Source organism: Gordionus sp. m RMFG-2023, chromosome 1 (assembly GCF_954871325.1).
Source record: "Gordionus sp. m RMFG-2023 chromosome 1, tfGorSpeb1-WG-v2, whole genome shotgun sequence".
Taxonomy (NCBI): domain Eukaryota; kingdom Metazoa; phylum Nematomorpha; class Gordioida; order Chordodea; family Parachordodidae; genus Gordionus; species Gordionus sp. m RMFG-2023.
The window spans coordinates 45,382,880-45,399,242 of record NC_088775.1 but is presented as its reverse complement, the minus strand read 5'-3'; the positions used below and the strand labels follow the sequence as shown (position 1 = coordinate 45,399,242).

The 16,363-nt window shown below is 26.4% G+C and overlaps 1 protein-coding gene across 6 annotated transcripts in view; it reads left to right on the top strand.

The window, feature by feature from the left end:
* Window positions 1-16,136, top strand: part of LOC135922763 (dual oxidase-like) — a 45,541-nt gene extending 29,405 nt beyond the window's left edge. For 4 of the 6 annotated variants that reach the window (XM_065457219.1, XM_065457216.1, XM_065457220.1 and 1 more), the window contains 11 exons: window positions 3,392-3,650; window positions 3,862-3,955; window positions 4,058-4,264; window positions 4,318-4,484; window positions 4,550-4,863; window positions 5,315-5,660; window positions 5,802-6,031; window positions 6,347-6,511; window positions 12,780-12,935; window positions 13,032-13,160; window positions 16,000-16,136. In XM_065457219.1, coding sequence (XP_065313291.1) covers window positions 3,392-3,650; window positions 3,862-3,955; window positions 4,058-4,264; window positions 4,318-4,484; window positions 4,550-4,863; window positions 5,315-5,660; window positions 5,802-6,031; window positions 6,347-6,511; window positions 12,780-12,935; window positions 13,032-13,160; window positions 16,000-16,128 — 2,196 coding nt within the window. In that variant the 3' untranslated portion in view covers window positions 16,129-16,136. The remainder of the gene's footprint in view (window positions 1-3,391; window positions 3,651-3,861; window positions 3,956-4,057; window positions 4,265-4,317; window positions 4,485-4,549; window positions 4,864-5,314; window positions 5,661-5,801; window positions 6,032-6,346; window positions 6,512-12,779; window positions 12,936-13,031; window positions 13,161-15,999) is intronic. The other 2 variants (XM_065457217.1, XM_065457218.1) reach the window with 2 other exon arrangements.
* The last annotated feature ends 227 nt before the right edge of the window (window positions 16,137-16,363 follow it).

The following is a 16,363-nucleotide window of genomic DNA, read 5'->3' as shown; positions in this document are numbered from 1 at the left end:
TTCTCATTCAAAAAAGGTAAATCGTAATTTTAAAAAATTATAAATTTTTCAATTTTTCTTAAATTTTATTTATTTTTGTCATTCCTTCTTATTTTATTTCTAACTTTTTGCGATTTTTTACTTTATTTGTATTTTTTCTCAATTTATTTTTCTTAATATATCTTTTCTCAATTTTTTTTCTTCTCATTTTTGATAATTCTTTTAAGTATATTTAATTTTCACTAAATTTTTGGTAGACAACTTTTTTATTATAATTTTTTACATATCAAATTATTTAATTACAATTACGATATATATTTAATATAGTAAGAAACAAAAATTTATATTAATCATTAATAATTTCTCCCCTTCTACATTTTGGAATATAGGTCTCCATATTTCTAAAATAATTTTTGGTATTTTGCTCAGATATTCCTCTTTCTCCATGTTCTATGAAACGAATTAATTCTTCCTCGTTACTAGGATTTTTATTTCTGATCAAATCCTTCCATTAAAAAAACACATTCTCAATAACGTACTGTAGGATGGTAAATATTTCAATGTATGTCCTTTTCCTTCGATCGATTCCCTAATTGAATGATTGTGATGGAATGGAACATTATCCATCCCAAAAATCATATTAATCATGTTAGATTCTTCAAAATGATTTAATATTCATTTATAAAGTTTCTAAAATATATAGCATTGCAAGGGCCATCAAGAAATTCGAATCTAAATATTCCTGCAATTGTGAGAGCCGCAATGATAGTATAATTTATTGTCTTTATCCCTTGAACATTTTTAATTGCCTTTTTATTTATTTGTGAATATCCATATAATTGCCTTATTGATATTGAAAACCCGCTCTCATCAATAAATATAAATTTTTCTTTCATATATGATACATCTACAAACCAATTCGCGTATTCTTTGTGAATCTCTATATTTGATTCGTTATTTTCTCTAACTGAACGTAGTGATACTCTTTTAAAGCTGTACCTAAATCCTGAGAGTAACCTTGATACCGTATTTTTTGATATTTCCACATCATATCTTTCTTTAATCATTTCACATAACCTTTTTAAGGATAAAATGCAATCCAAATATATACAATTCAATATATATTCTTCCTGCTCTTGATTTAATTTCTTGCGTGCACGTGAACCTCCTTTGGGCAAGCTATATTTTATTCCATTTTTGAGATGAGAATATTTAATATTTGTAACTGTCTTATAGCTTACTTTAAAACATGATGCTATATTTTTGATCAAAAAATTTTTTTTTACACCCCCCTCTACCCCAACCCCCACCCCCCCCTCCAGACCAAGTCATACCCATCCAGACTAAGAATGAAGATTTTCAGTCAAACCATATTAAAATTAGCTTTTATTTGATACCCATATCGATATTTTGTGTTGATAAAAATATTTCTCACCCCCCCCCCCTCTTAAGAACTAGCCCAGCCCATTATGGGGGAGAGATTGACTTCCAGTTGAATAGATCTTTTGATTAGCTATCGATTGATACCCTATATTTGACATATCATATTTCATAAGGCCAAAAAAAACAACATTAAAAATTAACGAATAACAATAAAATTAAAAAACGAAACGAACCGCGCGGAAAACGCTTTTAAAAATAAGATTCTTCTATATCATGGTTCAAACGTGATAATAACGTATAGTTATTTATCCTTTAAAAAATTGTAATTTTAAAGGGATCCCTTTGAATCCCGTGAAGATCCCGGATAGTTATGATCCCTTAATAAATTACGACATATGTATGATGAAAAAAAAAGTAAAGAATTGTTAAAAAATGGACCTAAATTTATAAATTATTTTTAAAAATACAAAAGAATTATCAAAAATGAGAAGAAAAAAAATTGAGAAAAAATATAGTAAGAAAAATTAATTGAGAAAAGATACAAATAATGTTAAGAAATCGCAAAAAGTTAGAAATAAAATAAGAAGGAATGATAAAAATAAATAAACATTTAAGAAAAATTAGAAAAATTTATAATTTTTTTAAAAAAAATTTAAAAAAATAACGATTTTCCTTTTTTGAATGGGAATTTTCCTTTTTTGATTGACCATTTTCCTTTTCTTTTGGGAATTTTCCTTTTTCGATTGACACTTTTCCTTTTTTGATTGGACCTTTACCTTTTTTGTTTGACCATTTTCCTTTTCTTTTGGGAATTTTCCTTTTTCGATTGACACTTTTCCTTTTTTGATTGGGCCTTTACCTTTTTTGTTTGACACTTTTCCTTTTTTGATTGAACCTTTTCCTTTTTTGTTTGATACTTTTCCTTTTTTGATCGGACCTTTTCCTTTTTTGATCGGACCTTTTCCTTTTATGATTGAAACTTTTCCTTTTTTGATTGGGACTTTTCCTTTTTTGAATGGGAAACCCTGTAAATACAAAAAATGAGGTCAGACAAATATAATATATTAAAATTATTTGATAAAATAGAATTTATATTGTAACACAAATTTATTATTTATATTAAAGGCCTGATATTATACTTAAATTAATTTAATAAACACAACTAAATCAAAAATCTACAAATTGTTTATTTAGATATTTTGCATAATTAAAAGATGGCGGATAAATTTATGTAATAGTTAAAAAATTAATACATACTTTATTAAGGATATAAGGATATCAGATCACACATATATTTTGATCATTTAATAATTAAAATTATAAATAACGACGGAAATATGGTTAAATATATAATTACACCACAAGGAAAATAATGTAATAAATTAGAATTATAAATTTTATTTTGCTTTAAACCGGTATAAACCGGTTTAACGTTTTTTTATAATGGTTCTTTTCACTCCTTTAAAAAATAATTATAACTGTTCGGTTACGGTTAAGGTTCAGATATTTATAAGGGTTTATAACGGTTTCGCGGATCGTTACGGTTCGCTCCGGGTCCATGGCCGTATCCTCATGTATTCCTTAATAAGACATATTCATATATATATATTTAAATAGGGTATTATGAGATATGTGTCTAATTTTAATTATTTTTCAGTCTGAATGAAATACAAATGGCTTAAATATTTTTTCAATAATAATGTCCACTTTTTCTTATTTTCTTGATTCCTTAAGGTAATTTGTTTTGCTATTTTAAACACCTATAAAATGTATTATATTTACCAAAACATAACCTCGAATTCCATAAAGTGGCTCCTAATTGTGATAGGACTGGGGAAAATGTAAGAAGGAGACAAAAGCCTACTTTAAAAAAAAAGGTTCGGTCCTGTCTTTGATCTTCACTGGAATAAGTTATATGGGACAAGCAATGCCTAATTTTTTAATTCCAAGGACATATATAATTGAAATAGAAAATAAGAATTTTATATAGAATTCAGCATTCTTAATTTTTTAAAAAAAAATTATTTAGACATTTCAGATATTGGAAGAACAAAACTCCGATAATCCAGAACAATACAATCATAATTATCCCCAAAATACCTACAAAGAAGATTTTAAGGGACAAAACATAATGAATTCCAAATTAAACAAATACGAATTTGCTGACGCCCTGGGCATGAAACCAACTTCCATGTTTGTGGAGAGAATGTTTGCGGTTATTGATAAGAGACATACGGGAAATATATGCTTTCAAGATTTTTTAAATATGACTTACGTTTTCGCTAATGGTAAGTTACAAAAGAAAATTACAATTTTCAAAAATTAAGATTTTATTATAATCAGAGCATTCATATAGAAAATAATTTTGGGTTGGATGTAGAGATTTTCCCTCTTAAAACATTTTTTCCCTACCCTTTTATAAGTCTATCCCCTACGATATAAAGAGCCAAATTAATAATGCTTAAATATTTTAAAATGATGACTATTATATAAAAATAGGCACTCCTGATCAAAAATTGAGGATTATGTTCGATATGTTTGATATACATCAAAAAGGAGAATTGTCAAGAAGTCAATTCTTTTCTTTGCTCAAGTTATAACCCTTAATTGTATTTATTTTGTTGTATTCCTATATTTTAATAAAAATATTTATATTGATCTTAGTTATCATTAATTAAAGTTATATTTTTGATAGGAGCTTTATTGAATGCGAGCAAGCCAATGATACTGAGATTGAATCATGCTTAACTGCTATGATGGCTCAAACGGGCTTCGAAAATAAAGATGTGTTAAAATGTCAAGACTTTGTTCATCTTATGTCGCATCACGAATTAGAATGGTCTAACTGTGGAATACATTTTAAGGGAGCTGGAAAAATATTTGGGAAAAAGACAAAACACAGGTATTGAACGTTAATTTTAAGTTTTATATAAACTTGATATTTTTATTTTCAAGACACGAGAGCTTTAGCTTAGAAAAAAATATTTCAAATTTTGAAAGAAATTACTTCGCCAAAAAATATGATGCATTAGCAAACTACATAGAAGAAAATCGCCAAAATATATTTTATCTTATAATTTTCTATGCCATTGTGACAGGGCTTTTTGCCGATAAAATGTTAAGTAAGTAAATATATTTATTTTTAAAACAGATAAATGATTATCATGATAAAAAAAATTTTAAACAGGATTTTGTCTATTATTGGAGCACACTGATCTTAGGAGAGTAATGGGAGCGGGTATATGTGTGTCTCGGGCATCGGCTAACGTAATATCCTTCGTTTATTGTGTATTGCTATTAACAGTATGTCGACATTTAATTACTAAATTGAGAGAAACTAAGGTCAAAAATTACTTGCCTCTCGACTCTGCCCTAGCCTTTCACAAGCTATGTGCCTACACCGGAATTATATTTGTAGTTATTCATTGTGCCGGGCATTTGGTCAATTTGTATCACGTTTCCACTCAGCCACTTGAACATCTCAAGTGTCTATTTAAAGAAGTAATGCTTTTAAAAAAAATTAAATATTATATCTTTATATGTAACAATTTTTCTCAATAGAGAGTTAGTTTAACAATTTTACATAATAAAGGTGCTATTAAGTTTCTGGCCCGAGCTCTCCAGGGATCCCATGTTCATGTCCGGTCCATCCGACCTTTTATAAATTTGATTAGGAAATTTCAAACCATTTATTTTATTCTTTTCCTAATATTATGCATTAAATTTAAATATTCAGCAATAATTTTCGGATAATCTAATGATTTATCAAAATCAATTTTATAATTGTGATACTCAATCAGGCCAAATGGGAAGAATGGAAAGAAATATAACATTAATATTTTTTCTACCCACAAGCCATAATGAGGTCATGACTTGCAAGGATTGGGCCAACCTTGCAAGATTAATCAAAAGCTCGTTTGTATATTTATTATAATATTTTAAAATTATCTAGATGTTTTTCAAGGGTAACAATATCCCTCCACCTTTTAGCTTTTGGGCGTTTCAAACTATCACGGGTATTACAGGAATTATATTGACCATAATTACAGTCATTATGTATGTATTTGCACATGAAATAGTGCGACAGAAAGCCTACCGATATTTTTGGGCAACTCATAAACTTTTTGTGCCATTTTTCGTGTTGAATATTTTTCACGGTGCGGCAAGACTTACGTCATCGCCCACTTTTCACTTATATTTAGTGGTTCCAGCTATATTGTATATGATAGATAAACTCATAAGTTTGAATAGGAAACATTTGGAGATGGCCGTTATCAAAGCCACATTGATGCCATCAGGTTAAACATATAATTTTAAATAGAGGTGTTTTTATGAGATTTGGTGTTACTTTTATATTTATAATAGTTTTACCCTAAATGACAAGTTAAGAAAGTTATAAATTAATGATATATTATCTTATAAATTATTATTTACAACAGATGTCACCAAGATAGTTTTGAATAGGCCACATTCTTTCACTTATAAATCTGGACAATGGGTTCAAATATCCATTCCCGACATAAATCCTGGAGAGTATCACGCCTTCACATTAACGTCTGCCCCTCACGAGGACATTTTATCATTGCATATAAAAGCTTTAGGGCGGTGGACTTGGAAAGTTAGAAATCTTTATGATCCAAATAATCTACAAGGATCCAGTTTTCCAAGGGTAATATACTTAAATGTGAATGTTGTTAAACAGCTCGATTTGAGCCAATTTTTAAAAGGCTAACTCAATATTTTAGCCAGGAAAATTCCCTAAACCTCAAGATTTCGCTAATAGATGTCCAAACCTTTGTGCCATCTATGACCAAAATCTTCAGACTTGCTTAATATTTTTTTTGATAAATATTAAGTTAGCCGTTTTTTAAAATCGGCTCAAATTGAACCGTTTAAAAACACAAAGGTGAAATTATTTTTTAAATTTAAAAATGTGTTAACCAACTTTCCCATAAATTCATAAATTCTTAAAAAAATCATTAAGGTTTATATAGATGGCCCCTATGGGGATGGCAATCAAAATTGGCCAAAGCATGAAATAGCCGTAATGATAGGCGGTGGTATTGGAGTCACCCCTTATGCATCCATCCTTAAAGATTTAGTTAACATATTTTATGTTAACAAAGATCATAGTATAATTTGTAAAAAGGTATAAAAATAGTCATTTATTTTCTTTATTAAAAAAAATATACTCTGAATCATATTAAAAAAGTGGATTAAATAAATTCAGCAAATTATTTTTTAATGCAAAATTTCTTCCATTAAAATACTTTATTAGGCTAGAAAATGATAGTTTAATTAATATTGATCAAAAATCATATGAGATATTGTTAATTGTGTTGTTTATTCAAATTTGTGAAATAATTTATTGAGTATTAATTTAAATGTTGTTACATATACCAGTTGATTGAAATGTTTTAGTATATATACCAGTTGATTATTATACATATTATCATTATTATTATTTGATTTTTAAAAGTAGAAATAAAATTTAACCCAAAACACAAAATATAACTTGTACTTTTCTTGTCAAAACATTTAAATTAATACTCAATAAATTATTTCACAAATTTGAATAAACAACACATTTAACATTCCCCTCCTCGACAAAGCATTAAGTTGCTGCTCGGTGGGCGCATAAGTCTGTCTGAGTCACGTGAGTCCATACGTTTTCGTAGGTTTGTTAAAATTGTTGTACGTTATCATTATCATAAGGAATAATTGATCAAATTTGAATATATGGAATACGGAATAAAATTTTAAATTTGGAAAAAAAGAATTTGGAATAAAAATTTTGGAGTATGGAATGATAAATATGTAGAATTCCGTAAGAATGATAAATCAAAAAAGATTATATAAAATTTCGCGTTTTTTTTTAAATTTTGCATTTTATATATTTTATTTTAATAATTTAAGTAGCGTTTTAATATTTTATTTGTAGCGATTTAATATTTTATTTTAATAATTTAAGTTGCGTTTTAATATTTTATTTATTTTTATTTATTTTCAATCTCCGAGGTTTAAATATGCAAATAAAATATTATTCACATTTCCCTCTCTTTAAATAAGAAATTTAAATTTCACACCCTAGTTTTAATTCAAAAAGTGTTATTTTTAATAAAAATTCTTCATAAGATAATTTTTAGAAAATGATCTCATCACATCATTTAAATACTTATCTAAAATGAAGATGTTACATAACTTGTCTTCAAAAGCTTTATTTCAAAAACATTGTTATCATATTAAGTATTACTTATAAGAGTTATTTAAATCAATCATGTGATCTAAACCTTTTAATTCATGTTTTAATTACATTTTAATATATTTAAAATTAAAGTTTTATCTTCTTGTTTAGGATATTTAATGGTTTATTTTTAATTATATCTAAAAATTCATCTTTGGGTTTAGTTAATTTACAACAATTGGTCATCATACAAGAAATCAAAAAAATATCAATATTTCACTAAGAAATTAAGTAAATAATTTTTTTAAGGCTTTTTATGTGTTCAAATATGTCCATTATTGATTTACATTTAAGTTATTTTAATAAGTAAATTTACAACATGCCTTTATCTGGCATAAAATTTTAATTTATAATAACTTTTCTTCTTACGTGGATTAGAATAATAAGTAATCATCATTGGTCTCACAATATAGAATTCATAACCTAACGTCCAACTTCCATATTGGTTCTTTCTAGGTTGTCACATTAGGTTAGGTGCTGGTTATCCTATTCAGTCCAACATCCAGAGCCAGGACACCATGAAGATAGAAGCTTTTTGCATGAAAGAACGTGCTAAGGTTTGATTCTTGGTCATCTCCATAGATTAGATAGTCATCTCAGTAGATTAGGCATTGGTCATATCAATAGATTAGGCAGTCACAATAGATAAGGTAGTCATCTCAATAGGTAGTCATCTCCATAGGTTAAGCAGTCATCTCCATAGATTAAGCAGTCATCACAATAGGTAGTCATCACAATAGGTAGTCATCACAATAGGTAGTCATCACAATAGGTAGTCATCACAATAGGTAGTCATCACAATAGGTAGTCATCACAATGGGTAGTCATCACAATAGGTAGTCATCACAATAGGTAGTCATCACAATAGGTAGTCATCACAATAGGTAGTCATCACAATAGGTAGTCATCACAATAGGTAGTCATCACAATAGGTAGTCATCACAATAGGTAGTCATCACAATAGGTAGTCATATCAATAGATAAGGTAGTGAATAATATTTGACTATATATATATTTTTTTAAAAAACAAGTCATGTCCTTCGAATTTAATTTAATTTTTACTTTTTTTTTAATTTTAGGCAAATTTTATATATTTTCTTCTTTTTTTTTTTACAAAAACGTACCGGGGCGCCATAATAGAAACAAGTCATCTCAATTACTTTGTCGAAGAGGGAAATGTTAATTGTGTTGTTTATTCAAATTTGTGAAATAATTTATTGAGTATTAATTTAAATGTTTTGTTACATATACCAGTTGATTGAAATGTTTTAGTATATATACCAGTTGATTATTATACATATTATTATTATTATTATTTGATTTTTAAAAGTAGAAATAAAGTTTATTTAAAACACAAAAAATAACGTGTTTCTTTCATGGCGCCCCGTTACGTTTTTGTAAAAAAAAAAAAGAAGAAAATATATAAAATTTGCCTAAAATTTAAAAAAAGTAAAAATTAAATTAAATTCGTAGGACATGACTTGTTTTTTAAAAAAAAAATATATAAGTCAAATATTATTCTGATATATACATATACAAAAGTGAGCTACCTATTGAGATGACTACCTTATCTATTGATATGACTACCTATTGTGATGACTACCTATCGTGATGATTGCTTAATCTATTGAGATGACTACCTTATCTATTGATATGACTACCTATTGTGATGACTACCTATTGTGATGACTGCTTAACCTATGGAGATGACTACCTATTGAGATGACTACCTTATCTATTGATATGACTACCTATTGTGATGACTACCTATTGTGATAACTGCTTAACATATTAAGATGACTACCTATTGAGATGACTACCTTATCTATTGATTTGACTACCTATTGTGATGACTACCTATTGTGATGACTACCTATTGTGATAACTGCTTAACCTATTGAGATGACTACCTATTGAGATGACTACCTATTGAGATGACTACCTTATCTATATATATGACCAATAATCATACCTTAGCACGTTCTTTCATGCAAAAAGCTTCCTTCTTCATGGTGTCCTGGCTCTGGATGTTGGAGTGGAATATGATAACCAGCACCTAACCTAATGTGACAACCTAGAAAGAACCAATATGGAAGTTGGACGTTATATGAATTCTATATTGTGAGACCAATGATGATTACTTATTATTCTAATCCACGTAAGAAGAAAAGTTATTATAAATTAAAATTTTATGCCGAGATAAAGGCATGTTGTAAATTTACTTATTAAAATAACTTAAATGTAAATCAATAATGGACATATTTGAACACATAAAAAGCCTTAAAAAAATTATTTACTTAATTTCTTAGTGAAATATTGATATTTTTTTGATTTCTTGTATGATTACCAATTGTTGTAAATTAACTAAACCTAAAGATGAATTTTTAGATATATTAAAAATAAACCATTAAAAATCCTAAACAAGAAGATAAAACTTTAATTTTAAATATATTAAAATGTAATTAAAACATAAATTAAAAGGTTTAAATCACATGATTGATTTAAATAACCCTTATAAGTAATACTTAATATGATAAAAATGTTTTTGAAATAAAGCTTTTGAAGACAAAAAGTTATGTAAAAATTAAACATAATTATTTTAGAAAAATATTGTGTGAAATTTAAATTTTTTTTAAGAGAGGGAAATGTGCATAATATTTGCATATTTTAACCTCGGAGATTGAAAATAAATAAAAATAAATTAAATATTAAAACGCTACAAATAAAATATTAAAACGCTACACAAAATTTAAAATAAAACTCGAAATTTTATATAATATCATTCTTACGGAATTCTACATATTTATCATTCCATATTCCAAAATTTTTATTCCAAATTCTTTTTTTTTTCTAAATTTAAAATTTTATTCCGTATTCCATATATTCAAATTTGATCAATTATTCCTTATGATTATGATAACGTACATCAATTTTAGTACGAAAACGTATGGACTCACGCGACTCAGACAGACTTATGCGCCCACCGAGCAACAACTTAATGCTTTGTCGAGGAGGGGAATGTTAATTGTGTTGTTTATTCAAATTTGTGAAATAATTTATTGAGTATTAATTTAAATGTTTTGTTACATATACCAGTTGATTGAAATGTTTTAGTATATATACCAGTTGATTATTATACATATTATCATTATTATTATTTGATTTTTAAAAGTAGAAATAAAATTTAATCCAAAACACAAAATATAAATTGTTATTTTCTTGTTTCTTATGATACAATGAAATGTATAATATTTAAATCAAAATGAACATTAATGTTCGAAAATCAAAATAGTGGCCATTTCAGCTCTGATACTCGATTAGGTATGGCTTTAATGCTAGTGATAGGTTTAATTCATTTAGGCAGATTTTTTTTCCCATCAAATTCATTTGTTTTTAGCAGGGTTGTAAACCATCTAAAATTGTTTGTTTTTCATTTTGAGACCTCAGACTAAACCCGATTTATGGGCAACCCATTGAACCCGGGGCAAGTTCATACCTTTTTAGAAAATTCCGTCTGATTAAGTTCCTGCTGTCAAGATTTTCGCTAATGATTGTTTAAAATTCCTGAAGGTTTACTTTTTTCTGGGTCTTTTCTTTAAAAAAGCATAGATATTTTTTAATGAAGTTTAAAAGCGTGATGCATGATGCAAACCACTCTAGTAAATCCCAACCGTTATCTAACAAAATTTTTTAGTCGATTTTAAATTATTATGGCGCATTGTCTTATGGAAAAATAAAATGGCCTTTGGAAAAACAATAAATTTGTCAAATCAATGAAGTCCTATAAAATATCTTGATATTTAGCTGAGTGAATAATTCCTTCAGAAAAACTATCTAAACCTTTTTTCATCATACAACCCCATAACATAACATTTTTTAGGAGTTAGAGATTTCCTTTAAGGCAGTTATGCTTCAAATGACTTTAATTGCAAAATTCTTTACAATTGAGTACTCAAGAGCAAATCTGTTTATATCACTAAAAAATATCTGCATATTCCAGAATTTATGTTCTTTTGAGTCCGATTTTTCTTCCCAAAAATGACAGAACAAAAGATTTTTTAAGATATTAAATTTAATTACCTTTAAAGTATAAATTTTTTTTATTGCAAGTAATAATAAAATGATTGTTTTAGCATTGAATTCAATTCGGAAATATACCGCGGGCACATTTATGCCTATTTTTCGTCATTTTTTCAAACATTTCAAATCTTGTTGAGTTGTAAAATATTTCCTATCTATTTTGGTGGGAGAATTGTTAGATTGAGTATTTTTTGATCTGTATGGGATATCACAAATAGTTTCAGCCTACTCGACCATATTTTAGACACTTTAATCATAGAACTTATCTTTATTAATTTGATTTTTTTTTATTCAAAGGAATTGCTTAAGCGGATTATTTAATTGAGATGTAACTAAATTTTTGATTTTGAACACAAAACATTAGTTTATAATATTAAATATGAAAACTGATTTAAACCTTTAACCTATCTGAAAAATTTATGAATTTAAGTAGTGATATTCGATTCACGAATGTTGAATGACATTCATTTTGATTTGTAAACTATTTAATAAAATAAATGTCTTTATAATTATTGATATCATTTATTGATTTAATCCTTAATATACAGGGCATGTTTTTATATTTTAACTTAAGACCTTCTCACATTATTCTCTGGAAAAGTTATAGAAATTTATAGCTATGAAAATTTATGCCAATCTAATTTGATTTAAAGCAGTATATGTTATCGTCTATGTGCATATTCAGGCAATATGTGAATTGTGCTTGGTTAATATTTCAATCATTCTATGTAATTTTAACATAAATTTTAATTAAGAACTCAAAAATTTCTAAAAATTATTTGAAATTTATAAGACAGGTATTTTATTCATACTAGTACACATTTTAGACAAAATCAGATCCCCAAAACGCCTTCAACAAATTGTTTTGTTATTTTCCAACTTTAAATAATTTATTTATAGCGTTTTTTATATTTGATAAATTGGATTTTGCCGGAAAAATATTTCAGCTTGGGTAATTACCTGCCCTATAAATTTCAGATGTTTTAGAATATTATTTACACCTATTTCCTATGCACATTGTCGGTAACATATATAAATATCTTGTTTACCTAAATCAAATTAATTTATATCTGTTTATTTATGACAAAAAAAGGTTTATTTTTTGTGGGTTTGTCCATCTCATAAAAGTTACGAATGGTTAGTTAATTTGTTACAAGAGATTAAAGAAAAGGACACAAATGATATCATTGAAATTCACATTTTTATAACTCAATACTTCGATAAATATGATCTTAGAACTACCATGCTAGTATGATTTATATTTATATAAATATAACTTAAGTATATTTTCGTCATTATGATTATTTCATGTAAAAATATTATATCTTTTTAATAACTTTAATAGTACATATGTGACAAATATTTTCAAAATATCGCCCACAAAAGTCTGCTCACAGGTGTTAAAGCTCATAATCATTTTGGAAGGCCGGAATTCGAGAAAATTATGCGCTTCATACAAGGTAGACACAAAAAAGTTAGTTATATCTATCATTATTTTTTTCTAATATATAATTAATATGGTTCATACCCGTCTAAGCCAGGTGACAAGACCTACATTATAAATTTATAATATGCTTCATAATTATATTTATTTCCATTTTTTAGATCATTTTTTTTTTCATGAACATACTTTGTAAGTAAATTACGGGCAATGATTTTTAAGAATAATTTTGTGCATTATTCTATATTTCCATTTATATATTGCAGGCAATGTTGATATCAGACTATGTAAATAAACTATAAAGTTTATAAACTAATAAAGGATTCAAAGATTTATGGCAAGAATGTCTAAATTATAGGATAGGTTAAACACGAGTGGACTGTTAGACTCCGGTCTAGTGGAGAAATCCTAAAGGTCTTATTTTTATAGAGGGGGAATTCATTTATATACTTCTATTTGCTTACTTGGTTTTTATCTTATATATTTTGATAAACCTGTCTAACGATAGGTTAATTTACATTGCAACCAATTAAATAAAGTTACTATTCGTATTACAATATTATATATTTTAATATATATTTCACACTCATATATTTCTATCAATTTGAAAATAAAACGAAGCGTTTTGTAACCGTTATATTTTTTTGAGTAACTTAACATAACTTTTGCTTTTCATTACCTTTAAAATTCATTTACTACACCCTAAATTGATAAAAATCTACAGCATGGTAGACGAAAATATGGAAGAAAGTATTATAGTTGATAAGAAAAATATAGAAGAATATGAATTTAATATGAAAGACTATAAATTTTCGATGAGAAACAAGTTCTTAATGTTAGAATTTATATCAACATTCTTGATAAATAAATATTATTCACATTAACTAAAATAATGTATAATATTAATAATATAGGTATAGTCAAAATGATTATCATTTTAAATATGTTGATAAATATTATAAACTTAAAATAGTATATTGTTGTATTTATTATCATTAGTTAATTAAGTTATAAAGAATAAATTTAATATTTTCTGATTATAAAAAAACTAAATAAACCTTTTGATGGCAACTGCAATATCCTTAGACATTAGAACTCCTAATTTCTAGGCCCAGTCTTATTTTATTTCCAGAGTTGGGGGTCTACTAAGAATTCAAATGATTTAGAGATTATTATAATTTTCTATCTAATGATCCATCATTCAAAATTAATACATACTTTCATAAATATCCAATAATAAAGAAATTTTTTTTCTTTATAATACTAATTTACCATCCTCCGCTTCTATGGAACTTCTTTTTTCTTTTGCTAACTTGATTAATAAACCAAATAGAAGATGATTTATGGTGGAAAATTAGTTCTTTTATCAAATGCTTAAAATTATAATATTTTATTGTTGTTATTGATTTCTATGAAAACTAATGTGTGTGTATAGTTTATACTGCCTTTTATTATTTTGACTTGCAATAAATTGAATGATTAGTAATTTTTTAATCTAACAAAGAGCTTTTGTAGAGTTACATGTTATGAATAACAGTAACGTAACCGTTAACTTTTTTAGTTACTTTCTTTAAAGTGAAACGCCTTAGTTTTATTTTCATTATATATAATAAAATAAGTGAATACGACTTGGGCAGAGGTAATAATGTTTGGGTAATGATATTGCGCGTCATCGAGATAACATATTGCAACTTAGACAACGAATTTTATTAAAATCTACGTGTAAACCCATTTTTTAAATATAAACTAATTAAACAATATTTGGCTAACCCTATAAAATGTTGCATGTTTAATTCTTCAGAAATTCGTATTAGCAATCTTTTTTTTCTATTTGGCCCCAAAATATCTATTTTGTTGAGGCCCAGTGGGCACTTTATTCACTTACCCTTGTACCAGTCAGCTCAGGCCTAGACATAATGGATTACATTGCCGGTGTAGCGTGATACATTAACTCCCCTTATCACATACCTCTGAGTTAAGATACCCTTTGATAAATAGTGTTAAGAGATCTTAATTATAATGTAAATTTATAGGGAGAGTTATATGATCATGCAATTTACTGAAATTCTTGTAAATATAATTTTTGATATTAAATTTGATTTTCGAAATTAAATTTTGATTTTCGAAATTAAATTTTGAATCAAATTTTAATTTTATTAATCTAGTTTGTATAAAGTTGGTATCCGAAAAGGTTGAAAATAAAACTTAGATGTTATATAACAAAATATCAGAAATTATAATATTATCTGTCTCATAAATTTCAATATTAGAAAATTTTAATTATCTGTCACTCATAAGCGTCAATATAGCTAAACATATAAACTTTAAGCATCACCTGTCATATCAATATTGCTATATATAAACTTTTAACATTATACGTTAGTATTACTAAATAATAGAAACTTTTAACATTACATGTCAGTATTACTAATTAGAAACTTTTAACATTACATGTCAGTCATTAATGTCAGAACTTTTAACATTATATGTCAGTCATAAATGTCAGTATTACTAAATTTTATAATGATATTATTAAAATATATTATAACGACAATCATAAATGTCAGTATTACTAAAGGGAGTTAATTTAAATTTAAGTTAAAAATATCACGTTACACCGGCAAAATCTGATTTTTCAAATTTATAAAGCGCTTAAATGTATGATTATTTTCAACTCTAAATATTTTTCAATTTGAATTCGCGGTAACTGTAATAATATCTACACTATAAATTTCAGATAATTTATAAAAGTAAAGTATTGTCAGCAATCAACATTGTCTGTAATAATATTTTAGTATATACATATATAATAATTAATATCCTCTTTTAAAAGTTAAAATAAAAATGTATTAAAATTTTATAAATTATTCAGTGTAAAAAAATTGGCGTCTTTAGCTGTGGACCCATCACTTTGACGAGTGCTATTGAGAGGGCATGTGACAAAGTCAATAAAACTCGGCAATCCCCGTTATTAGTTTCACACTTCGAAAATTTCGGATAAAAATGAAATGTTTTCAGTCATATTTATCTTATGGCTAGAGTAAAGAATTTACCTTTATTTAGTATATTTAATTCAACAGAAATTCATTAAATGTTGCAACTTTAATTTATAAATTTCTATTGATTTTTGTATTTTATAAAATATCTTTCCAATTTTGTTTTATATTTGATTGTATTTATACAAAATATTCTATATTTTTTAGTTTATAACTAATAAATTTGTTTTGTTATATTTT